Genomic DNA, 21,722 nt, shown 5'->3' with positions numbered 1-21,722 from the left:
CGGGACTCACAGGTCGTTGCAGATGCAAATTATCGGTCGGAGAAGCGGTCGTTGCTGCTTCCCCTTGCCCTTTCCTGCTCGAGAAGCGCGTCAGCAGAATGTCAGCGAACTGACAAATCATGAGAACGTACTCGACGGCTTCTTCAGCAACGAGCCCTCCGTGACGAGCTTAACGAGCGTCTTGACGAAGCTCTGCGCAGACGCAAGCACCTCGATCAGCCGCTCGTTCAAGTCCACCGAGACAGATCCGCATGCGTAGACTCACCGTATCTCCTCCGCCTCCCGCGCCATCAATCTCATCCACCACGACACACGTAGGCCTCACCGCTCCCTCCTCCCTCTCCCTCTCCTTCCCCTTCCCGCCCGCTCCCCCTCGTCCCGGCTTCCACCCACTCGTCAACGCCTGCGAATCGACCGCATTCCGGATCCGCTCATCGACGATGCGCGAGGTCCGGTCGTCCGAAGCGTTGATTTCGAGGACTTGGTAGCCTGCTTGTCGGGCTAGGACGTGCGCGAGGGTGGTTTTGCCGAGTCCTGGCGGGCCGGAGAGGAGAAGGATCTGCGAGGGGGAGCGAGAGAGAGCTCAGCTTGAGAAGTGGAGAAAGAGGCGGAGAGGAGAGTACGCACCTTTTCTTGCGGCCGTCCGTACGGGTCAGGAGCCTGCTCAAGCTCATTCCGTCAGCATGCCTCACCTTCCTCATAACAATCTCAGCGAACGTACCGCCTCCTCAAACCCTCCTCCCTCCGCTCCTCCCGCACCGAAAGTCCCCTCCCTCGCCCTCTTCTTGCTCCTCTCGCGCTTCAGCTCGGCCGCAGCAGTCGCCTTCGAGGTGCCTTTGGAGACGCAGGCGTCCCATTCTTTGAGCCAGAGGAGGGCGGTGCGGTGGACGCGCTGTGGGTCGGGTAGGAGGAGAATGGGTGTCAGCGTATCGATCTCCCACATGAGCAGCGACACGTCTCGTCTACGCTATGATGACAATACGGTCGCGCATGAATGAAGCGTGAGACCCGAAACGCACCTCGTCTCCCAGCAAGTCGACAAACCGTTTCGGCCTGTACCGGTCGGTCCAGAGAGCGGTCTCGACAGGCGTAGCGGCGGCGCGGGAAGTCTTCGATGGCGAGGAAGCGAGGAGGGCGGCGTTGGTACTGTGGGAATCGAGGAGGGTCAGTTTGCGAAGGTCGATCGCCCCGACAGCGACGAGCTCCATCGTCTCGCTCTATAGCAAGCGAACGAAGCACCGAAAGCAGGACATCGACCTACGCATCGGCTTCGCGCTGCTTCTTCGCCATCGTGGCGTCGTGTTCGATCTCGCGCAGGAGCTGGTGGTAAGGTTTCTCGAGCATGCTGGAGGCGAGTTGTTCGAGGGCGGCGAGCTCCTCCTTCTGCGCGCGCGAATCAGGTCTTCACGTCAGCACATCTCGGCCGCGACGAGTGAGGCTGACGAGTCAAGGCTAGGGGACGCACCTTGTTCGACGTCGCACCCGCTCCAACGCCCTTCCATCCCTCCAGCCTCTTCCGCCTCTTCAACACGACCTTCGATCCGTCGAGCCTCGTCGCTTGGATAGGTGCCGCCTCGATGTAGCCGGGCGGGAGGACGGACATGTTGAGGTTCGAGACGGATCCGTAGGCTGAGAGGTAGTCGTGGTTGTGCGAGCGGGAGAGGGCGGCTTTCAAGGTAGATGCGTAGGAGGTAGAAGCTGTGTCTGTGGAGCGAATGTCGCATCCGTGTGAGTGTAAGCGAGACAAGGAGGAGGAAGACGCACCTTTTGCGGTCGTGAACGACGACGCCTCCGTACTCGGTCGCTCGTCGCGCTCTGGCTCGTCCGCAAACGCTCCAAAGTCGTCGTCCTCCTCGAGCAGCATCCTCCCCGTCGCGCCTTTACCCATACTCGCCTCTGCTCTCCGGTTGTCCTCCTCGTCGCGTCCCTTTCGCTGCTGCTGCTCCCTCTCCTGCGCTTCGATCTCCCTCAGCACATCCATATCGACGTCCTCTCCCTCGTCGTCCATCATCTCTGCCTGCGCCGCCGCCTCGAGCGCAGCCCAGTCCTCCTCTCCGTCGTCGAGTCCAGCGTGTGCGACTTTGGGGTTTGGGCGGGTGAAGGGCGGTGGTCTGTTGAGTTCTGCGAGTGCTGCCATGCGTGCAACTCAGCCTCTGAGCGGGTGGGAAGCGAGAAATGCGAGTTTGGCGAAGTCGAGGACGCGAGGGCAACGCGACGCGCGTCGTGAGTGAGGCTGAATACAAAAAGCATTACAACCGAGTTTGTAATCTTGTATCATTACATTTAAGCAATACAACTGGTTTGTATTCAGTCTCAATACGCCGCCTCCACCTTCTTCGGCTCGCTCTCGCTTCCTCGCCTGCTCGCTTCTCTCGACTCGCGCTCTGTCTGGGACGGTGAAGGAGACGACGACAGCTCATTGACCTTGCAGACCCGAGCCAGCAACCCTAGCGAGCTCTCCTCTCGCACTTCTCGACCCGTCCCTCAAACGAGTCCCGGTGGCGATTCTCTCCCCATCGACAGCCTCTTCTGCCCGCCTCGAAGCGTCCCGAATGCAGCATACTCGCACACTCGTCGCCCGCCCCTTCCCCGCACCCGCTACCCGCGCCTTCTCAGCCACCGCCACCTCTCGCTCTTCCCCTCGCCCTTCAACTTCCGCCGCAGCGTTCATAGCCGCGCAAGCCGAGGCGGAGGAGCAACGAGAGAATGAAGGGGATGGACGAGCGAGGAAGAGGGAACCGGTCGTGCCGGATCCGGAGGCGTGGACGGGCGAGGAGACCAGGGAGCGGATGTTGAAGCGTATCTTGGAGGACCAGTACAAGCCGCTGAGAGTCAAGGTGCGTAGCGAGTGCTGTCTATAGACGCTTGAGAAACGTATCTGACAGTCATGAACGCATGCAGGGCTACCAGAAACCGATTCCCAAACCTGCTCCCCTCCCCTCCCAAGCCTTCGAGTCGTCTCCAGCCCCCGCCTCCTCCTCGACCACATCCGACGTCGACCCCGAAGCGATCCCCACACGCACGCTGATGCCATGGGAAGTCGAGTTCAAAGCGCCGAACCACTACAACCCTCTCCCGGGCTACCGGCCCCCTCCCTCCTCCTTTTCCACCTCAGCCGCACTCATCGGTGCCGGTCTCTCAGCGAAAAAAGCTGCCCTCGCCGCCGCCCGAAAAGACGCCGCACTCCTCTCCTCCCGCCCGACCGCAGCGCGCAAACAGCGCCTCGCATCCGCGTACGAGCGCTCGCTTGACTACCGTGGTGGAGTGCGGCCTTCTGGCGCGCAGAACGGCTCATTCAGCGGGAGGGGTATCGCGGTCCCTGTGCATGTGGATGAGAGTGGAGGGGTGGGACATTCGGGAGAGATGAGGGTTTGGGAGGGGTTCATTGAGGAGAAGATCAAGCAGGCGAGGAGGGATGGGGTGTTTGATAACGTCAAGGGACGCGGGAAACCGATGCCGAAGGACGAGGCAGAGTCGAATCCGTTCATCACCAGGTGCGTCGCGCCACTTTCGCTTCCTTCCGCGAGCGAGCTCCAGGCTGATGGGACGGTTCGACGCATCAGGACCGAGTTCTTGATGAACCGCATCCTGAAGGAGCAAGAAGCCGCTCCACCCTGGGTCGAGATGCAAAAAGGTCCGTCCGCTTCCCTCTCCCATCTCCTTTCTCCCCTTACACCCGCTTACTCCCATTCTCTGCGACGCAGAACTCGAAACAGCCTTAGCGAACTTCCGATCCGAGCTACGCGCGAGCTGGACTCGTCGAGCTGTGAGGATCCGGTCGTCTGAAGGGTTGACGCAGGCTGTTGTGAGGGAGATCAGGGAGGGGTGGAAAGATCGCGAGTGGGAGGAGAGGGAGAGGTGCGTCTGCATCTCTCGAGCTTGGGACGGAGGAGTAGAAGCTGACGCGGTAGTTGAGGTCGTACAGGGCTTACCATGAGGTGTCGATCAAGTCGCTCAACGACCTGACGCGGAAGTACAACATCATTGCGCCATACAACGTGCGTCACTTCCTCGTACATTCGTCGTGAGCTCGAGCTAATGTCTCGCGCCCTCGCAGGTCCGCCGCACCCTCCTCTCGCTCCGCCACGAGCTCGACGCAGCCATCACGTCCTGCGCTCCCTCCATCGCCGCCGAACTCCAACGGCGCATCGACTCGGGCATGTCCTCCCCCTCGTCAGGCGTGATCTACACCGACACCGGCACGGTGCAGAGCATGACGGCGGAGGAGATGGGTGGCGAGAAGGCGGCGGACAAGAAGGATACGATGTGGAAGGCGTTCAAGAGGGTGTTGGTGGAGGTGTTGAGTAAGGGCCCGGATCCGGAACCCGCGCAGGTGGGCCAGGCGGGGAGGCAGTGACATTAGGGAGGAGGAGGAGGGGATAGAGGGTCCTGTTGGCGCTAGAGTACTATTGTCGCTCGTTATTCATTCGCATTGCATTGTCGCTCTCTTGTCAATAAGTGGACGCCTGGCTTGCCGGACGTCGTCCGCTTCGTCGTGGACAGCGACGCGCGAGCGACGAGGAGCTGCATTCGCACCTCGCGCTGTTGGGTTGCGCTGGCTGCAAGAATCTTCGTACGTAGTATCGATACACTCTACAGCACTTCCAGCCCTCCCGAGCGCTTTTCTGAGAACTGCTTTTCGACTTCGCCTCCTCGCGGCCACACGCTCGTCGCGCTCCGCCTCCCACACCTCACCCTCGCCTGGCAATCTTTGGACAGCGCTCAAGCATTCTTTGTGAGTCCATAGGCACCCGAGCGCGACCGCCAAGCCGCGCAGTCGTGTGCCGGCCGCGCATCGTCTCTCATCGCCTTGTCGCCAAAACCGCATCTCATGCGCCTCTGAAGGGGCGGGCTGAGACTCCAGGGTCGCAAATGAGCACAACGATGCTGACGTGCTCGCCACCTCCCGCAGAACCCGCGTCTCCCGTCTCTCCCACCTCGACCCCCGCCTCTCCCCCTCCTCGCCCCCTCAACTCGCTCGGACTAGCATGGCGGAACGGATCAAGGAGGTGTGGGCGAACAACCTGGAGGAAGAGATGTCGTACATCCGGGCAGCGATCGAGAAGTACCCGTTCGTGGCCATGGTGCGTCTCCCTCGCCCGGTTCAACAGCAGGCCGCGCCGCCAGCGCTGCAGACGCTGATCGCGCCGATGTTTGCTGCACAGGACACGGAGTTCCCCGGCGTCGTCGCCCGCCCTATCGGCTCCTTCCGCGGTTCAAGCGACTACCACTACCAGACCCTCCGGTGCAACGTCGACCTCTTGCGCATCATCCAGCTCGGCATCACCCTCTGCGACGAGAACGGCGAATTGGCACCGGGAGTGTGCACATGGCAGTTCAACTTCCAGTTCAGCATAAAGTGAGTCCGCTGCTTTCGAGGATCGAGGACGGCTAGTTGGCCTTGTCACAATTGGGCAGCTCCGGCCTCGTTCCATCTCACGAGACAGCGGACACTAAAGATCTTCCTGTCCGCAGCGACGACATGTACGCGCCCGAGTCGATCGAGCTCCTCACCAAGTCCGGCATCAATTTCAAGCGTCATGAGGAGTACGGGATCTCGGTGGAAGAGTTCGGCGAGCTGTTGATCTCGTCGGGACTGGTGCTGCTTGACGAGGTGCAGTGGGTGTCGTTCCACAGGTGCGTCCAGCCTTCGAACAGATCCGGCCTAGCTTTCTTCTCCGATGCGAGCATCGCTGATCCGCGTTGTCGGTGCGTGCAGCGGCTACGACTTCGGATACCTGCTGAAAATCGTCTCGTGCGCGCCTCTGCCACCGACCGAGACCGAATTCTTTGAGCTGTTGCGGATCTGGTTCCCCTGCATCTGGGATATTAAGGTGCGTATCCCGCATTCCGCTCCTGTCGCGAGCCCCTCAGCTGACGCATCGCTGGGCACAGTACCTGATGAAGAGCTGCAAGACGCTGAAGGGAGGGCTGCAGGAGGTCGCGGACGATCTTGGCGTGCGTAGCTTTTTCTCTCGTTTCTTCTCTGAGCAGCTCGCTAATCTACCTAGGTATTTCGTGCAGGTCTCGCGGATAGGGCCGCAACATCAGGCCGGATCGGACAGCTTGCTCACCGCCGCGACGTTCTTCAAGATGCGCGACAAGTTCTTCGAGAACAAGATCGAGCCCAAGTTCATGGTGCGCGCTCGCACGCAGCGCATGTCACGCTCACAAGCTGACCGCTCGATTTCGCAGGGCGTTCTGTACGGCCTCAACTCGTCTTCCACCCCCGCCAACCCCGCCTACCCTCGAGAATACAACGGCGCGGTGCACTACCCGATCAACGTCGGCACACCCACACCTTCCGCCGCACCCTTAGCTGCAGCAGCCTCGTCCGCCATCGCCATCATGTCGCCTTCACCGAAGCAACGACCAGCCGCGACCTGATCTCGGCACTCGCTCGCCTCGCCGCGATGATACCAAGGACGTTCGGTTGTTGTAGCTATACCCTCTCGCGCTCTCGCTTCTTGCAAGAGCCCTTTCTTTCTCTCATGCTCTCGTTCTCGTGGACCCACCGTCAGGGTCCGCGGACCCCTTCGGTCCTTGTGCCCGCTTCTCCGGACTCTCGCGCGCGCTTCTCTCTCTTTCTCCTTCTCCTCATGGCTGCGATTCCCCTTCGTCGGCGCGTGAGCTAGCAGCGCTTGCTAGCGGGGATCAGCAGGGCGTGCGTCCACTTCCTCTCCTCCTCACCTCTCGTCGCTGACAGCTTCGAACTCCTCTGCAGTCCCCACGAGACTCGCCCTCGCACCGCCTCTCGCTCTTCTCTCGCCATGCCCGCTACGAGGAGGAAGACCCGTCGCATCAAGCGCGAGGAAGACGACGAGGCGCCTTACCAGCCTCGAGGAACGAGGAACAAGGCGCGAAGCAGCAACAAGAAGGAGAGGCCAAAGCGGCGCCAACCTTGTGAGTTGGGTCGCGCCCCCACGTTCGTGGCGATAACGTGATTGCTGACGACGTTTGTGCGGCGCAGGCGACCATTGCAAGCAGACGAGGTGAGCCGTTCCGTTCGAACGGAAGACGCCGACTGATGCCCTTCTTCGTTGCGCAGGCATCGGTGCATCATCTCGAGCGTCCCAGTGGAGGACGGCAACGAGAGCGACGACGGCGCTGAGGAGGACCAGCACAAGCTTCCTTGCGACGCCTGCATCGCGTCTGGCCGCAGCTGCACGTACGGCGTCCTCGAGGTCGACTGGCAAGGACGCAAGCGGTGCGCTCTCGCTTCGCAGTCTTTACTGAGTCGAAAATTGACTCAGTGTACGCGCAGAGCGTACGGCATCCTGAGCGAGCTGGACGAGCGTCTCGCGAAGCTCGAAATTCTCCTCCTCCGCAAGACCGGCGTGAATTCGCCTTACGAGCTCGACGACCTCGACCTCGTGCTCGCGAAGATCGGTCCGCCGCAAGATGTCGACCAGGCGCCGCCCTCGCGCGATGCAGACGATGGCATTCGTCGGCGACCAGTCAAACCGCTTTCCCCTCGTCTCCCTCCTCTCCGTCCTCTCCCACCCCTTTCTCCTGCTCTGACGCCTCAGCTCGAGCCAAGTGTCAACCATAAGATCGCCTTCGCGCAAGACCTCTTCGAGGTCGCGAGCTCGTTCTGGCCGGCGAACCCGCTATCGTCGGGCTTGACCTGGCGCCAGCCGGTCCTTCAGCTCGACGGCGCTGCGGAGGAGCTTGCATCCGCCCTTGCCACCCTCGAGATCGTCGACGTGCACAAGTCGTTGCAACCTGTCGCGCGCGAGCCGACTCGTACGTTCCCGAAACTGTCAACGCCCGCATCCTCCGTCTCTTGCCTCCTTTCTCCGACGCCTCAGTCAGCCTATCCTACGGTACATTCTCAGCCTAACAGCCCGACCCCTCCGCACGTCTGGACACCGTTCGTCTCCAAGTCGCCCCTCACCCCGCCTCTCGCCCTGTACAACCACACTCTCCCAACTCCTGTCGCCTCGCCCATCACGCCCGTCAAGACTGTATCTATCACGAGTCTCGTCCACCCGCGCCAGATCTCGCCTCCTCCCGATTCTTGCCTCTGGCGCTACTTCTCCGACTCGGCTCCCGTTCTTCCCGCCTCTCCTCCTCCTTCCGTTCGTTCGATTCGTTCGCGTACTAGCACTGCCTGTTCCACTGCAGCATAGATTCCTCCTCACGTCTCACGAACTCTTCTTGTAGCCATCTAACACTGTCGAAACGCGAACTTCTTTGCGAACAGAACGAGATAGGTACAACAACGAGCGACTCTGCACTGTACCACGCGCTCTTCATTAGCTCAAGCCGAGACCCATCGCCCGGAACCTATCCTCGAGCGCCTCGACGTTCGGCATAACCTTCCGCAGAAGCTCCTTCTTCTCCTGCTCCGTTCGGACGTGGCGAGGTCGGGCGTCAAGTGCGGGAGAAGGACCTGATGAAGCGACAGATGTCGGAGCCGTCGAGCGAGAGGAAGAAGATGACGTCGAGCCGGAAGAGGAGGAGGTGCCAGTCGTTGCAGCGAACGAGGCGAGATCGACGGTAGAGCGGGACCGAGAATGGCGGGTTTCTCTCTCGGGCGCAGGTGCAAGAGTCGGAGGCGCGATGAACGAGACGGGACGAGGGCGGCGAGGTGGGTGCATGTCTTCCGCATCGGCATCGTTGCTGTCCTTCGACAAGCGGATGCGAGGTGGTCGAGGAGTTGGCTCCAGGTCGGGAGATGCGAGTTTTCGTGACGAAGATGAGCGAGGGAGATAGGAGGAGAGTGATGTGGTTGACTGCGCGCGCTGATGAATCGATCGCCGAGGGGATGGCGCTGTGGAGGAGTTGCTGGATAAGGACGGCGGATCCGACAGTCGGGCTGCCCGGCTTGATCGAGGAGTAGAACACTCTTCGTCCTCCGCTGTTGTAGAGAGTCGCGGGGATCGGGGCGGTCGAGAGTACTGGTCGAGGCGTGAAGAGGAGGAAGAAGCGGCGAGAGAGCGTCGAGGCTTGTGACCCGGTGCAGGAGGATGTGCTGCTCGAGTCGGCGTCGCCGTCAGGGTGGAGAGCGAAGCCATACTCTGCGAGCGAGAGTGCGTTGTGCGGCGTGGAGTGCGCGTCGGGGATGAGTCGCGAGACGAGGCGGAGTAGGAGGACCGGCCGGACGGCGAGAAGGGCGGGGGCGCTTCTGATCGCATCGACGACCGGGCCTTCGGCTTGACAGGCGTCTGGGGAACGAAATCGGCTGCTGAGGCAAATAGGGTAGGAAGGTTGGTCGCGTCTACGAGGACTTGCGATGACAGGGTTGAGAGAGTCGAGCGAGCGAGGGAGGAGAACGAGGAGTCTGGCGAGGGAGGTCCAGGCGAGAGAGGGTTGTTGGCTTCGGGAAGGAGGTAGTAGTACAGCAGCTCGACGACCTTGATGCTGTGGGCGAAACGGTCAGCCGGAACATACGAACCCAGCTCGTGTGGCCTTACCGAACAGCCTGCGGCACGTTCTTATCCTTGAGCACCTTGACAATAGCCGACAGACCCCCGTTCTCCTCGAACTTGCGCATGTTCTTCGGTCGGTCAACCAGAGCGCAGAGCAAGGTGTCGAGGGCTGCAAGAGCGAGCTGTGTCGTCGGTAGGACTGACGGTGCAGTGGCGGATGCGAGATTTGGTGAACTGAAAGGAGATGGCGGGAAGAGAACAGGAGAAGGTGCAGGCTTGGGCGAAGAGAGGAGAGGCGAGTTTGGGGGATGTGGTCGTGATATATCGAGTACCGCAAGAAGGTACTGTTGCATCCGTCGTCAGCTTCTGTGATAGCGTCATAGATGGCCTGGCGCACCTCTAGACTGCTCTTGCGGGCAAAGAGGCGTTGGCTGGGTCGGTGGAGGAGCAGAAGACCCTGGACGAGCTTGAGGCACCGCACGATGTTCGTCCATCCCTCCGAGTAGTGAGCTGCAGGGCTCAATATCAGCTCGACTGTCTGACGAGTCGGAATGAGAACGCACCGCCGCCGAAGTCCTGCCCTCCAGCCAACTCGCGCCCAAGCCACTCCAGCAGTGTCACGGTGACTGCAAGTGAGACATTCAGCCCGGCGAGTTGTCAGAGGAATCTATCTTAGCATACCATTGCGGTCAAACGAGTCCTGGAAGCGGAGGAAGGCGGAGAGGAGGGGATGTTGCGGGTCGAGGACGAGCGAGGCGACAAGAGTCTCCAGCTGAGCGAGGGCGGCCGCATGTTGGTCGCGTGTAGATCTCAGAGACACCAACGTATCAGTCACAGTCGCCAGCGTGGCCTTGAGCGAGCGGGCGCCCATCGCATCGTCGCGGAAGAGGCGAAGTGTTGGTTCATCTTCTCCCGCCCACTTCAGCGATCCCTCACGATGACAGACAGCTTGTTCGGGTCAGAGTCGGACTCAGACGGCTCAGTCGACGACGCGGAGCCCGCCACGCCTTCTCCCGCTCCCTCAGCCTCCTCCCTCGTCGCCTCATCAGTTGGACCGCCCATCCCGGGTTTCTACCTCTTCCGCGGTGCCATTCCGGTCGACGTGCAGGAGGAGTTGACCATGGCACTATCTCGAGACGTCTGGACGGGCGGGACGGACCAAGTGATGCTTTTCGAGCGTGCGGGGACCTCCTCATTGCCCTCCTTCCTCAATCCGGTCCTCCAACTCCTCCCTACCATCCTCGCTCCTCTCTCCGACGACGTCAAGCGGCACGTGTTTGGCAGCTCTCGTCCTCGACAAGCCATCCTGAACCTCTACGCGCCAGGACAAGGTATTTCCCCTCACGTCGACCTGCCGACTCGTTACGACGACGGCATCGTCGGCATCTCACTCGTCAGCTCGACCGTCATGGAGTTTCGACCGTCGCCCTCGTCCTCGCAGTCCAGCGAGAGCAACCTTCCTCCTCCATCTTACGCCGTCCGACTTCGACCAGGCGACATTTACGTTCTCTCCGGTCCAGCCCGCTGGGAATGGTTGCACGGCATACCCGCTCGCGAGGAGGATCTCGTCGAGGACGAGTCGGGGCGCCCCATGCGCGTCAGGCGAGGGGTCAGGATGAGCGTGACGTTGCGGAGGATGCTCGAAGGCGCTGAGCAGATCGGCCCAGAAGAGCAAGGTCGCGGTGGCTGAGGCGCACGCCCACCAGTCGATCCGACATCTAGGCGGACGCGTCCAGCGCGCACCTCGAGCCATAACCGCAACAATGGCAAATCGACTCGATGGGCCTGCTCGACCCGCTCTCGCTCCGACTTCGGGATACGCACCCGTTCAAACCCTCGGCCAGAAGCAACGACGCAGCGAGTATACGACGCGACTGCACAGCCGTCATAAACCAAGCGGCATTCCAAGCAACCGCTTCCAGGCGGTTCAGGCGTGCCCCAGCCTTTCGAAACCGCCGCTCGGCACCGCTGCGTGACGTCGCTCCGGCATAAACTCTGTATCGTATAATTTGTGCCATGGGAACTGCAATCGAGCCGCACAGCGGATGTGAGGCCTCTTCAAGTGGACGCTTCCGCGAGTTCGCCCTGCTCTTGCTTGTCACTTAGCTCGGCTCGCTCCGAAAGGTCATGCTGGCATGGCTGCTCAAGCTCTTGATGTATGTTATGACATCTACCGCACAGTCAGCGCCCAACGCTCACCCTCTCTTCCACAGCCTCTCCTTCAACATTCGCTCATCGTTCAAGGCGCTCGCTCCAGCACGACCTAGCGGACAGACGAGGTCGCGGACAAAAGACGGGAGCAGGAGGTCTGACAGGGCGCCCAGGAAGCAGATTAAGGAGGAGCTGACGAACGTTCTGGTCTGGGTGAGTTCGCCTGGTCAAGTGGGGCCAGGTCGAGGTGAAAGGTGCGCAGGAGAACGACTGACGGGCTCGTCCTCCGCAGGTGTGCTTCTGCTTGCTGGAAAGGTTGGCGGACCGCACGCTCGGCTGGGTCCTCCCGCTGTACGGGACCTTCAAGGTCTTCGCTCTCCTCCTCATCCTCGTCTGGCGCGGACCCGCACGTTCCTGCAGTCATTCCCGAGTCGAAAGTGTACCGCTGACAAGGACTCGACAAGCAGGGCTCACAACAGCTGTTCGACAAGGTCATCAGCCCGCTCATCCGGCCGTACGAACGACCCCTCGACTTCGTCGGCTTCGTTCTGGGCGAGATCGTCGATCTTGCCTTCTTCCTGCTCCTCTTCGTCCCGAGGAAGATTGCGCAGCACTGGCGTCGGAAGAAGGAGTCTCCAGATGTGAGCAGCTTGCCTTCCTTCGTCCAGTCTCTCGCTGATCCGCCTTTCTCCTTCAGGTCCCGGCCATCCTGCGAGGCTTGCGACAGCCGCACCAACCTAAACTCGCACAGTCGCTCGCTGACTCGATCGAGAAGTCACAAGGCGACTCGGACGCCATCAGCGCGCGGTTCTCGCAGCCGGTGCAGGTGAGGTTGAACCCAGTGCCGTTCCGCCCTACCCGCCCGGCGACCGCTCCTCAACGTCCAGTAGCCCATACCACTGAGCGGCAGCCTACGACGCAACTCCCTCCACCTGTCGCCTCTTCCGCTCCATTCCGCCATGTCCCCATCATCCCTCCGACTGCCGAGCCCGTTCCCACCAGGCCGCTCCACCGGCCACCTCCCGTCGCCAGCACATCTCGCCTCCCCGTTCCTCAGCCGGCCCGACGAGTCCCATCCACGAAGACGGAGTCGGCTGCACTTCCGAGAGGCTCGCTCTACCCATCGCTCGCATCTGTCTCGACGCCGCTTGAACAGCCGAACGTCTCGGCGTCGGTCCCTTCACAGCCTGCGTCTCAGCCGTCGAGCGTGCCCACCGCCCGGACAAGCGCGCAGAAGAAGGGCAAGGCGAGGCTGCGTGAGGACGACGAGGTCGAGCCGAGTCGAGCGTCTCCGCCCACGAAGCGGGCGCGTACGTCTCGTCGCTCATCACCTCCGCCACCCGCTACGGCTCTCGACCTCGACCTGGACGTCGGCGACGGCATGGCGGGCGACTCACCTCCGACTCCGCCCGCCCCGTTCGCCTCGGTCTCGACCCTCCCTCCTCCGACTCCCGCTCCTCCAGGCGCTTTCAGCTTCCGCTCACCCGCCCAAGTACCGCTGCCCGACAGTCCCGCCATTTGCCTTCCTTCCGCCGACAAACCCGGGTCGGATCAGGCGACACCGAGACGTCGTAGCGCGCGGACGAGCACAGTCGTCTCGACGTCCACGAGCAGCGCGAAGGGGAAGAAGCGAGCGAGGGAGTCGTCTGCTGCGCGTGTGAGCGAGGCGGACACGGCTAATCCGGTTACGCCGAAGAAGAAGGTTGCGCGGGTCCAGGATACGGAAGCTGGCGAGACTGGTGAGCCTGCGAAGGCGAAGGGCAAGGGTCGAGTAGCTGGGGATGCGGTTGCGACGCCTCGCCAACGCGCCCTCGGGGCCATCGCGCAGCTTTCGAAGGATCTCTTTGACGACGACGAGGATGAGGTCGGACTCGGTCTTGGCAAAAAGGCGAAGAAGAAGGATGTGGCTAGCGTGTTGGGAAGAGGCAAGGCTGGCGGAATGGGTAGCAGCAGGTTGAGGCAGAGCACGAGGCGGCGGGTGACGGAAGAGGACGATGAGGTTTACACGGAAGAGGTCGTTCAGCCGGCCCCCTCGACCCGCTCAACGACGACGAACTCGCGAGGCCGAACGACTGCCCGTGTCGGCGCTTCCAGCGCTGCGAATACGAACCGTTCGACAGCAACGCGCAGCGCCTCCTCCTCGACTACCCTCGCCACCTCAACGTCCAGTCGACCTCCCTCTCGCCTCGCTCAGTCGACCGCCACCCGCACACGCGCCGCCGCTTCTTCGACTCCCGCCGACGAAGACGAAGCAGACGAGCTAGTCCTGCCGGCGCGAAACAAGGGTGCTCGACGTACGACGAGCTCTGCCACGACAACTTCGACCGGCTCGCAGCCGCCAAGGAGGGCGCGGCGGGTTCTGCTGGGTCGCGCTGGATCGGCGGCCGCTGAGGAGGAGCAGGAGGTCGACGGAGTCGCGATCGTCTCGCGGCAGAGGGTGGCCAGGAAGTGACGGGTGTGAGTATCCCACGGCGTATGAGATTGCAAGTGATTGCATGTACGGGACAATGCGCCAGTATCGGCCTTTGAGGGAAGGACCCGCTTGCAACGACCGCTTCCGTCGCAAGCCCCTTCGTGCGCGTCGGCAGCAGTCTCTGGCCACTTCGGCAGTCTTTTGCTGTGCTGGACCGACTGGGGCTTGAACAAAAGTTGAGGGTGCCGGCGTCAAAGCCTCCGTCCTTTGTCTCCTGCACTCTTTCTTGCGCTTTCGTCTCGCTTTCCGGTTACGTGACGCTGCCCAGCGCTTACTACACGGCTCTGCAAGCCCTCAGTAGCCTTGCTTCGCCCCACGCTGCTCGCCGTCGTTCGAACATGGGTGATTCTCATCGCTTATTCGCTCGCTCAACAACGCTCGACAGGCTCAACTGACGTGACACGCCGCTCGACAGCTTCCTCCACCGTCTGTGCGCAGTGCAAGACCGACGAGTCGAGCCTTGCTGCCGGACAAAAGCTCCTGCAATGTGCTGGATGCAAAGCCGCCTTGTGAGTCTCGCTCTCTCTCCTTTCAGTCCGTAGCTAACCTTCCTGCCCACAGCTACTGCTCCGCAGAGCACCAGAAGCGTGACTGGCCTTGGCACAAGGCGGCGTGCCGGGCGAAGAAGACGGGCGACCCTTACATCGTTCACTTCGACCTCGCACGCGAGACGACCGACGGCGCGCCCTGGTGCAAGCCTTTCCTCGACTCGATCACCATTCCCTACTCCCGCACCTACACACTCGTGACAAAGGTTCCCGACCTCTTCACCGTTCTCGCCCATCCTCTTCTTCCCAGCGCCGTCCTCTGTACCTCGTCCGGCCTGATCGCGTCGCCTGACGATGACGACTACTTTGACTCGGAGGACGAGGAGCCACCCGAGGAGGATGAGGAGACGAAGCGGATGAAAGAGGAGGACCGCAAGGTGCGCGAGGAAAAGGCGGCAGCGCTTCGAGCTGCCTTGCGCAAGTACGCCGAGGGCGGAGGACGCGTCATCCTCGGCGGACCGCTGGCGAACTACCTCCCTTTCAACATGATCGACGGCATGCTCGCAGACCTCGGCGTGTCGTGGAAATCCCACGGCTACCACCGCACGACACATTCCTCAACGTCGGCCACCCTCTCTACGCCTCTCTGCCCGGCGACTCGCAGGCGCGTGCAGCCCTCCCGGCGTCGTACTCAACAAAAGCGGTCCTCTTGAAGAACGTGCCGGCACCCGACATGGTCTACCACACGACGCCCGAGTCTCAGGTCGAGAGTCTCTCGATGATGCTCATGCAGGCCAAGGTCACGAACCTTGAGGTAGCGGTCGCGATGGGCAAGGTCGGTGAGGGATGGTTGGGCTGGTGCGGCGATGTGAACCAGTAGGCGGGGAGCACGCAGGCGACGCTGTGGATGCTCGGGCTGAAGAAGTAGGAGGTGCGTCTCGCAGCGCTTTAGGCTCCAACGAGATGACGATCTACCAACTCGTAAGTGCTCGTAGAGTTCTTGCAATAAGGAGTGTTGCAATCGACCATTCCTTCCCTCTCGCTTGCGCTTGCTTTCGCTCGATGTGGGCATATCCTGGGATCGTACCGAGTGATTACACATGTACAGCAGCAACAAGCTGATTGAAGCAAGCTTCACTCATCGAGCCCTGCCGCGCTGCCGTCCGAATCTCCCGCCTTGTCAGAGTCTTGCGCTGCGCCTGCGCCTTCCTTGGCATCTCCCGTCGCAGATCCAGTTGCGGCCGCAGTCTTCTTGGTCCTACACCATTGCAGACAGCAATGAAGGTGTCAGCCAGACCCGCAAGACGATATGGAAGAGAGAGGAGAGACGCACTTGCGCTTCTTGCGGTACGGCGACGAAGCGAAATGGAGGTACTCGCAGTCGTCCGTCTTGAGGGCCTATCAACCGCGAGGTAGGTAGGCGTCAGCCCAACTGGGACCTTACGAACCGTGCAGAACAAAGGAGCGGAAAGAGACGCACGCAGATGCCGACTAGCTTGGTGAGCGCACGCGCCAGAAGGTGCCAGTCGAGAACGCGGATAGTAGCCCCAAAGGCCTTTTTGACGCCGCGCAAGGGCGAAGGCTCGGGCAGAGAGGAGATGGCGGTTCCGAGCGCTGAAGTCGAGTCGAACTCGACGCCCCTGAACTGTTTTTCGTTCAACAGCTCCACCAAGACCTGCAACTCTCCCATCTCGTATGCGCGTCTGATGAAGGCCTGGAAGAGGCGCTTGATCTCGGGCATCGTGACGAAGGGAAAGGGAAGCGAAGGATCGGCGAGAATCGAGATGACCGTGGAGTCCTTGTTGTCGCCCGCCAATGAAGCGGAATCGTCGTCGGATGCTGGCGAAGCCGGATCGCCTGTCTCGGCAGACAGCTCCATCCGAACGTAGAGGACAGAGTCGACCCATTCGCTGGATACCTTGACAAGCTGGCGGGACAGCCCGACCGTCGACGACGATGATGATGACAACGACAACCGCGACGTCGACAAGCCTGCTGCATTGGGCAGGACCGAGATATCGCCGAGGAAGCGCAGAGCGCAGCGACGGTATTCGGTACTCGGGGCGTTCACAGTCAAGTCGTCGGAAGGGAGAGGGACAGTCGCAGCGGGACTGGCGGTATTGTAGTCGATCTGGGTGACGATGACAGGCTGGTAGAGGGCGTTTTGTCGATCCTCAGCTGTGGAAGACGAGTCGCGGTCAGTTCACAGCGCTGGTGCCGTTCTCGAAGGAGTCGGCGCACTGAGCTTAACCCGCTTGGCCGCGCCTCGATCATACGACGCTTGTGGATAACGAGCACGCAGTCCACCTTGAGCGATCGTGGCAGTCCCATCCGCTTCACTCGCACGCTTCAACCCGGCCGAGCGACGAGCGAGCAAGTCATCGTAGAGTGATCCGGCTGCGTCGGCCGGCGATGCGGTGGTCGACGAGCTCTTGCCTGCCTGGAAGCCGGGAATTGCGGGGTGGTGGGCGAGGTACGAGTCGGTAGGCGGGTTGGCCTGCGGAACGGCAATTCGTCAGGCCAAGATCGCGCACAGGAGCTAGTACAGGAGTGTGGAATAAACGCACGTCGAGGTCGAGCTTGAGCAACTCGCCGACCATCTTGTTGGTGCCGCCGGACTTGACGACCTCGTCCGCTGCGAGTGCGGCTTCCATATCCTGCTCGACGTTGAGAAGCGCGAGGATGTGCTCCTGCAGAATCGAGATCGGGTCAATCAGCGAGGGAGACGGTTAGGTTAATCCGAGGCGTGTGGGCGCACCTTCTCAGTCGCAATGTCCTGCGACTCTTTTTGCGGCGGGAAGAGGTTGTGGACGAGGCGGTTGTGCGCTTCGTTCGCACGCCGTACCGCCTCGATCTCCTCGATCGTCAGGATGAGGCGCTTCTCGAGGACGACGTCAACGGGCGCGCGAGAGGCGGCTTCGATGGCGGGAGAGGTCGAGGCGCGGCAAACCATCGCGACGAGTTGCTTGTCGAGCTGGTACTGCTGAGTGACGACCTTGACACGCGGATCCTCCTCGATCGGCAGGAGCGACAGTTTGAGCCTCTTGCGCTGCTGGTTCTCGAACCGGATTCGGTCGAAAGTCTCGTCGACGGGCGGCGGCGTCGTAACTGCAGAGCTCGCGTAAGCGAGATAGCACAACTGCGCGAAAAGAGGCGACGCACGGATCTTGTTGAGCGTCGGAACCATGAGGACGATGAGGCCCTTCGCCCTCAAGTTCACATCCTTCCTCATCAGCGCATCGAGGAATTGATACCCCTGCGTCGCCGGGTCGTGCAGGTCGAACTCGATCTTGACGAGAGTCTCGTCAGACTTGGGTGCAGCCGCAGCGGCGGCCCAGTCGGTGCAGAATTGCGCCTCGACGCCCTCCCCATGCGCGCCCATGTTGCCGGTCGTGATGATGATGGTCAAGATGCCGGTCTTGCGAACGATGACTTTCAGCTTGTCGTGGACGGTTGAGCCACCTGCGGGATGCACAGTGCGTGAGCACAACGTCTCGTCGCAAACAAGCGGAAGCCGGCCTCACGATCCAGCTCTCCCTGCCCAGCAATCGTCAACTCGCCTCCCGCATCTCGGACCTGTTTCTGCCAGCCGAGGAGATGGCGCAGGCCGGCGTTCTCAAACTGGTGTAGCGCCGTCGAGACGATGATGTCGGTTTCGCGGACGAAAGGAAGGGTCGACGAAAAGGTGCCGGCCTGCCAAGACACGCTGAGGGGAGAAGATTGGCGGTAGGAAAGCAGCGAAGCCCGTCAGCTCACTCCCCGTACTCACGAAAGCGAAAAAGAAGCGCACCTGCACAGGGGAGAGCGAAAGTACCAGATGCCGCCGACTGCAGTCGAGCACTCGTGGCGCAAAGCCGCAGCAAGCGACAAGGGGTGTCCGGTTTGCTGGTACAGGACGGTGGACTTGCCGGCCTGCGTGAGTATTTGTTAGCTCGGGATGGTGAAGGAACAACGACGCGACGTACGGGAGGGAAGCGAGGTGCACGGCGCGTGAACTCAGCACGATGAGATTCGACGAAGGCCTTAACGCGACCCGTGAAACCCTCGTCGCCCACCGCCCCGATTGAGGCCGCCCAGTCGCCCTGCTTCTCGGCCATCCTAGCCTCCTGACACGCCTCCGCAGCGAGCGTGACGCCCTTCAGAGCGCGCAACTTGTCGGTGTCGTCGAGGCGTCGGGCATCGATGTCGTTGTACGCGTCGAGGATGGTTTTGCGGATTTTGAGAGGGAGCGAGATGAGGAAGAGGCGGAGCTTCTTCTCCCAAGCGGGGGACGTCGACGACTTGTCCGCTGTTGTGTACAGGTCAAGCGAAACATCATTATGGAGCAAGGACAGCAGGAGATGTGAAGCGAAAGACTCACCCTTGGGACCCTTCTCGTCGCTCAACGTCTCGACCGCCCCGACATGCACCGCTACCCCTTCCTGTCCCGTTGCTCCCAAATCCCGGCTCTCCTCTTCAGTCTGCCCAACCTTCCTTGCGCCCTCGCCCTCGCCGCGCACTGTCACCGAAGTCGTCATGTCTCCCTGCGAGGTCGGCACAGGGCTGCCATCGCGCGAGCGGTTGTTCGTGGGTGGCCGCGACATGCGATGCGTGGGCCAGAGGTGTTTCTTGGCTGTTCGGAGGAGATCTGAGGGGTTGGCGCGGCGTGAGAGACTGCGGCGATGCGAGTGGGGTCTACAGGAGATGAAGGCGGCTCGGAGGGGAGGGACGCAGCGAGCTGTCGGACAAGTCGGATGGGCTGGAGAGTGAGCTAGCCTGAGTCTGTGGGTCAAGCGGCGACGGATCAGACTGCCCGAGGGAAACGAGCTGCACGGTTCTTTGCAAGGAGGAGGAGGAGGGGGTCAAGGGTTCGACCACAACCACGGTGGGCGACCCTGCTTTGTGCGAAGCTTCAGAGGCTCTCGTCTACACTCTCCCACGTCTGCTGGCGTCCCCGCTGGACGTTGAGGTGGACCCATGCCTTGACCTTCCTCGTTGTCCTCTTCCTCTCACGCTCACTCGCTCAAAATCGCTTGACCCGCTTCTTAACCTTTTGCTAGCCTTTCTTACGACGAACGCAGCATGTCGTCAATCTCCGGCGGCCACGTCCTGGGCGGATTGAAGCTGGACAAGCTCGTCACGCCTGAGCGTCTCGAGAAGCATCGGGTACCCGAGCGCCTTGCTGCCGAGCAACCCGCGACATCCGCTCTTGCACCCTTACTCGACGAGGCGCCGAAGGAGGGGTCGTGGAGGAGGCTGGGGGCGATCCTCGAGGAGAGCTGCAAGGAGACGGATGAAGGCATCGCGGTGCACTCGGCGGGGCAGGAAATCGATGGGAGTTCGGGAGATGCGAGGAAAGAGGAGATTCAGACGGGCGAGAAGTCGCTCCGCAAGCTCAAGATCAAGAAGAAGGCGCCAGGCGGTCCTCCTCCGCCGCCGCCGCCTCCTCCTCCGGCCTGGCACGATGCGGGTCCCTCGTCCTCCTCCACGGTCACACTGCCGCATCAGGCGTCTCGCGCGCGCCCTTCGACTACCGCGCCGTCCGTCACTCCTTTCGGCCAGCCTCAACCGCCTTTCGCTCAGTTCCCTTGCCCCGGACCACCGCAGCCGCAACCCACGCCATACGGCTACACTCCCGCTCCACTCGCTTCGTTCGGTGGTACTCAGCCGTACTTCTCGACGTTTGCACCACCGCCCTTCCAGAACAATCAGCACGGAGCGAACCAAGTTCCTCTCGGCATCGGCAGGTCGGGTCAAGGAGGCGGATGGCTTCAGGCGGGCGGTCGCGGAGGACAGGGAACGTGGCAGGGAGCTCCAGGCGGTTCTGGTGAGTCTCGCTTCCCCGGGATCGAGGAGCTGAAACCTTAAGAGCCGATCTTTCCGGCTTCACAGCGGGACCCTCGATGCCTACCGGCGCCCGCTCCGTCCAGACATTCGACTCGGCCTACATCGACAGCATCTTGAACAACGAGATCGATTACGAGGAGATGTCGAGCTTCATCAAGTCCGCTTCGACCACCGACGCCGAAGGAATCGCTCAAGTCGTTGCGCCGAAAGCCTTGGAACTTGCTACTCACGGGCCCGGCTTCTGTGCGTAGTGCTTGAGCGTCGATTTTGACGACGACTTACGCTTATCCTCGCAGTCCTCCTCCTCGACCTTTTCGACAAGAACAGCAAGAAGATAGACGAGTCTCTTGCCCTCGCGCTTGGCGGGCACTGCGTCGACCTGCTCAAAAGCGAGAGGGGAGAACGCTCTGTGCGCCATGTGCGTCGTGTCGCTTCCCTCTCTCACGACCCATCTGACACGATCGTTCGCAGCTGCTGAGGAGCCGGAACCTGTCATCGAAGATTGCCGCTTCCCTTCGCCGCGAGCTGTTCGAGGAGTTGGACACGCTTGCTGAGTCGTTCGAGGCAAACAAGCTGCTCCGGGTGAGTCTCGCAAGGCGGATGAGGAGGAGAAGATGCGGTCTGACGTCGTGATGCGATCTACAGCTCGCCATCCACCGCGCCGAGCGTCAAGAGCTGTTTGACGTCTTTGAGCGCATTGCGAATTTCTTCAAGGGTTCAGCGATGTCCGACGTCCTGAAGCACGAGGACTTTGCCGAACTGCTCAACGCCAGTTTCGACCGCTTGCTCGAGCTCGACAAGGATGAGGGAACGGAGAACGGCGGGCGCACCGACACTGTCCGTGCATTGGCGACGTCAATCCTCTCTGCGAGCGAGACTTGGAAGGACAACGGCCCAGCTTTGGTGCGTGTTCATCGCAGCATTCGTGCACAGAACCAGCATTGATCTAGCGCCATCGACAGCACCTCGTCAAGCACGTCATCCAAACATCGACGGTCGAGCAGCTTCACGTCGTCACGAAGTTCTTTGATGGTCGCATCCGAACCTACGCCTGCACTTCCAGCCCCCGCAAGCACGCGCTCGAGGCCCATATCCTTTGCTGCAGCGCAGACGACGTGGAGATGATGATCGAAGAAGTGCTTGAGACGACGGAGGATAGGCGGGAGAAGCTGCGGGTGATGTTGGAGGACGAGAACGATGTGTGGGTCGTTCGTGGTACGCGGATCGGTCATCTCGCCTTTCATCGCAACGCGCATTGACCTTCCGTCGTTCACAGCCTTCCTCGTCGCCGGCTCGCATCGAAACGGACCAAACTATCAGCAGCTTGTCGAGCGCACTCGCTACCTCCTCCCTCGCGTCCAGACGACCTCGCTCGCGGAGAAGCGTCTCAGAGCCTGGGCGTAGGGTAGC

General features: G+C 61.5%; 9 protein-coding genes and 1 pseudogene across 10 annotated transcripts in view; 7 read left to right on the top strand and 3 right to left on the bottom strand.

Moving 5' to 3' along the window:
* RHTO_01132 (chromosome transmission fidelity protein) overlaps positions 1 to 2,137 on the bottom strand; it is a gene marked incomplete at both ends in the record, with an annotated part of 3,987 nt that extends 1,850 nt beyond the window's left edge. The window contains 9 exons of the mRNA XM_016414815.1: positions 11 to 74; positions 132 to 192; positions 266 to 559; positions 628 to 660; positions 722 to 892; positions 1,020 to 1,146; positions 1,262 to 1,383; positions 1,466 to 1,704; positions 1,765 to 2,137. Coding sequence (XP_016273036.1) covers positions 11 to 74; positions 132 to 192; positions 266 to 559; positions 628 to 660; positions 722 to 892; positions 1,020 to 1,146; positions 1,262 to 1,383; positions 1,466 to 1,704; positions 1,765 to 2,137 — 1,484 coding nt within the window. The remainder of the gene's footprint in view (positions 1 to 10; positions 75 to 131; positions 193 to 265; positions 560 to 627; positions 661 to 721; positions 893 to 1,019; positions 1,147 to 1,261; positions 1,384 to 1,465; positions 1,705 to 1,764) is intronic.
* Positions 2,138 to 2,789: 652 nt separating this feature from the next.
* RHTO_01131 (DnaJ family protein) lies at positions 2,790 to 4,357 on the top strand (the record flags this gene model as incomplete). The annotated part of the gene is made up of 6 exons (XM_016414814.1): positions 2,790 to 2,837; positions 2,902 to 3,494; positions 3,564 to 3,634; positions 3,705 to 3,858; positions 3,926 to 3,998; positions 4,058 to 4,357. 6 exons carry the CDS (start codon positions 2,790 to 2,792, stop codon positions 4,355 to 4,357), a joined length of 1,239 nt encoding a protein of 412 aa, XP_016273035.1.
* A 631-nt stretch (positions 4,358 to 4,988) lies between these two features.
* RHTO_01130 (CCR4-NOT transcription complex subunit 7/8) lies at positions 4,989 to 6,387 on the top strand (the record flags this gene model as incomplete). The annotated part of the gene is made up of 7 exons (XM_016414813.1): positions 4,989 to 5,084; positions 5,166 to 5,359; positions 5,476 to 5,637; positions 5,720 to 5,834; positions 5,896 to 5,958; positions 6,025 to 6,138; positions 6,196 to 6,387. The coding sequence occupies 7 exons, from the start codon at positions 4,989 to 4,991 to the stop codon at positions 6,385 to 6,387; spliced, it is 936 nt and encodes a 311-aa protein (XP_016273034.1).
* Positions 6,388 to 6,770: 383 nt separating this feature from the next.
* Positions 6,771 to 8,132, top strand: RHTO_01129 (uncharacterized protein; the record flags this gene model as incomplete). Its single annotated transcript, XM_016414812.1, has 4 exons — positions 6,771 to 6,903; positions 6,971 to 6,992; positions 7,049 to 7,207; positions 7,265 to 8,132. 4 exons carry the CDS (start codon positions 6,771 to 6,773, stop codon positions 8,130 to 8,132), a joined length of 1,182 nt encoding a protein of 393 aa, XP_016273033.1.
* Positions 8,133 to 8,258: 126 nt separating this feature from the next.
* Positions 8,259 to 10,245, bottom strand: RHTO_01128 (Cell division protein Cdc14; the record flags this gene model as incomplete). The annotated part of the gene is made up of 5 exons (XM_016414811.1): positions 8,259 to 9,366; positions 9,420 to 9,718; positions 9,772 to 9,884; positions 9,938 to 10,000; positions 10,056 to 10,245. The coding sequence occupies 5 exons, from the start codon at positions 10,243 to 10,245 to the stop codon at positions 8,259 to 8,261; spliced, it is 1,773 nt and encodes a 590-aa protein (XP_016273032.1).
* A 66-nt stretch (positions 10,246 to 10,311) lies between these two features.
* RHTO_01127 (oxoglutarate/iron-dependent oxygenase) lies at positions 10,312 to 11,064 on the top strand (the record flags this gene model as incomplete). Its single annotated transcript, XM_016414810.1, has 1 exon — positions 10,312 to 11,064. The coding sequence occupies one exon, from the start codon at positions 10,312 to 10,314 to the stop codon at positions 11,062 to 11,064; it is 753 nt and encodes a 250-aa protein (XP_016273031.1).
* Positions 11,065 to 11,501: 437 nt separating this feature from the next.
* On the top strand, positions 11,502 to 13,977 carry RHTO_01126 (uncharacterized protein; the record flags this gene model as incomplete). The annotated part of the gene is made up of 5 exons (XM_016414809.1): positions 11,502 to 11,530; positions 11,588 to 11,738; positions 11,818 to 11,935; positions 11,979 to 12,166; positions 12,223 to 13,977. 5 exons carry the CDS (start codon positions 11,502 to 11,504, stop codon positions 13,975 to 13,977), a joined length of 2,241 nt encoding a protein of 746 aa, XP_016273030.1.
* Positions 13,978 to 14,743: 766 nt separating this feature from the next.
* Positions 14,744 to 15,366, top strand: RHTO_01125 (hypothetical protein; annotated as a pseudogene; the record flags this gene model as incomplete). Its single annotated transcript has 2 exons — positions 14,744 to 15,061; positions 15,151 to 15,366.
* Positions 15,367 to 15,620: 254 nt separating this feature from the next.
* Positions 15,621 to 19,069, bottom strand: RHTO_01124 (uncharacterized protein; the record flags this gene model as incomplete). Its single annotated transcript, XM_016414808.1, has 11 exons — positions 15,621 to 15,744; positions 15,820 to 15,884; positions 15,967 to 16,664; positions 16,728 to 16,983; positions 17,054 to 17,176; positions 17,245 to 17,594; positions 17,649 to 17,948; positions 18,011 to 18,192; positions 18,277 to 18,398; positions 18,452 to 18,774; positions 18,847 to 19,069. 11 exons carry the CDS (start codon positions 19,067 to 19,069, stop codon positions 15,621 to 15,623), a joined length of 2,766 nt encoding a protein of 921 aa, XP_016273029.1.
* A 478-nt stretch (positions 19,070 to 19,547) lies between these two features.
* Positions 19,548 to 21,716, top strand: RHTO_01123 (Armadillo-type fold domain containing protein; the record flags this gene model as incomplete). The annotated part of the gene is made up of 7 exons (XM_016414807.1): positions 19,548 to 20,292; positions 20,358 to 20,555; positions 20,609 to 20,730; positions 20,784 to 20,894; positions 20,958 to 21,215; positions 21,275 to 21,527; positions 21,589 to 21,716. 7 exons carry the CDS (start codon positions 19,548 to 19,550, stop codon positions 21,714 to 21,716), a joined length of 1,815 nt encoding a protein of 604 aa, XP_016273028.1.
* Positions 21,717 to 21,722: the final 6 nt, after the last annotated feature.

The sequence above is a fragment of the Rhodotorula toruloides genome (assembly GCF_000320785.1).
Source record: "Rhodotorula toruloides NP11 unplaced genomic scaffold Scaffold12, whole genome shotgun sequence".
Classification (NCBI taxonomy): Eukaryota; Fungi; Basidiomycota; class Microbotryomycetes; order Sporidiobolales; family Sporidiobolaceae; genus Rhodotorula; species Rhodotorula toruloides.
The sequence above is the reverse complement of the archived record's forward strand: the minus strand, read 5'-3'. Positions and strand labels throughout refer to the sequence as shown.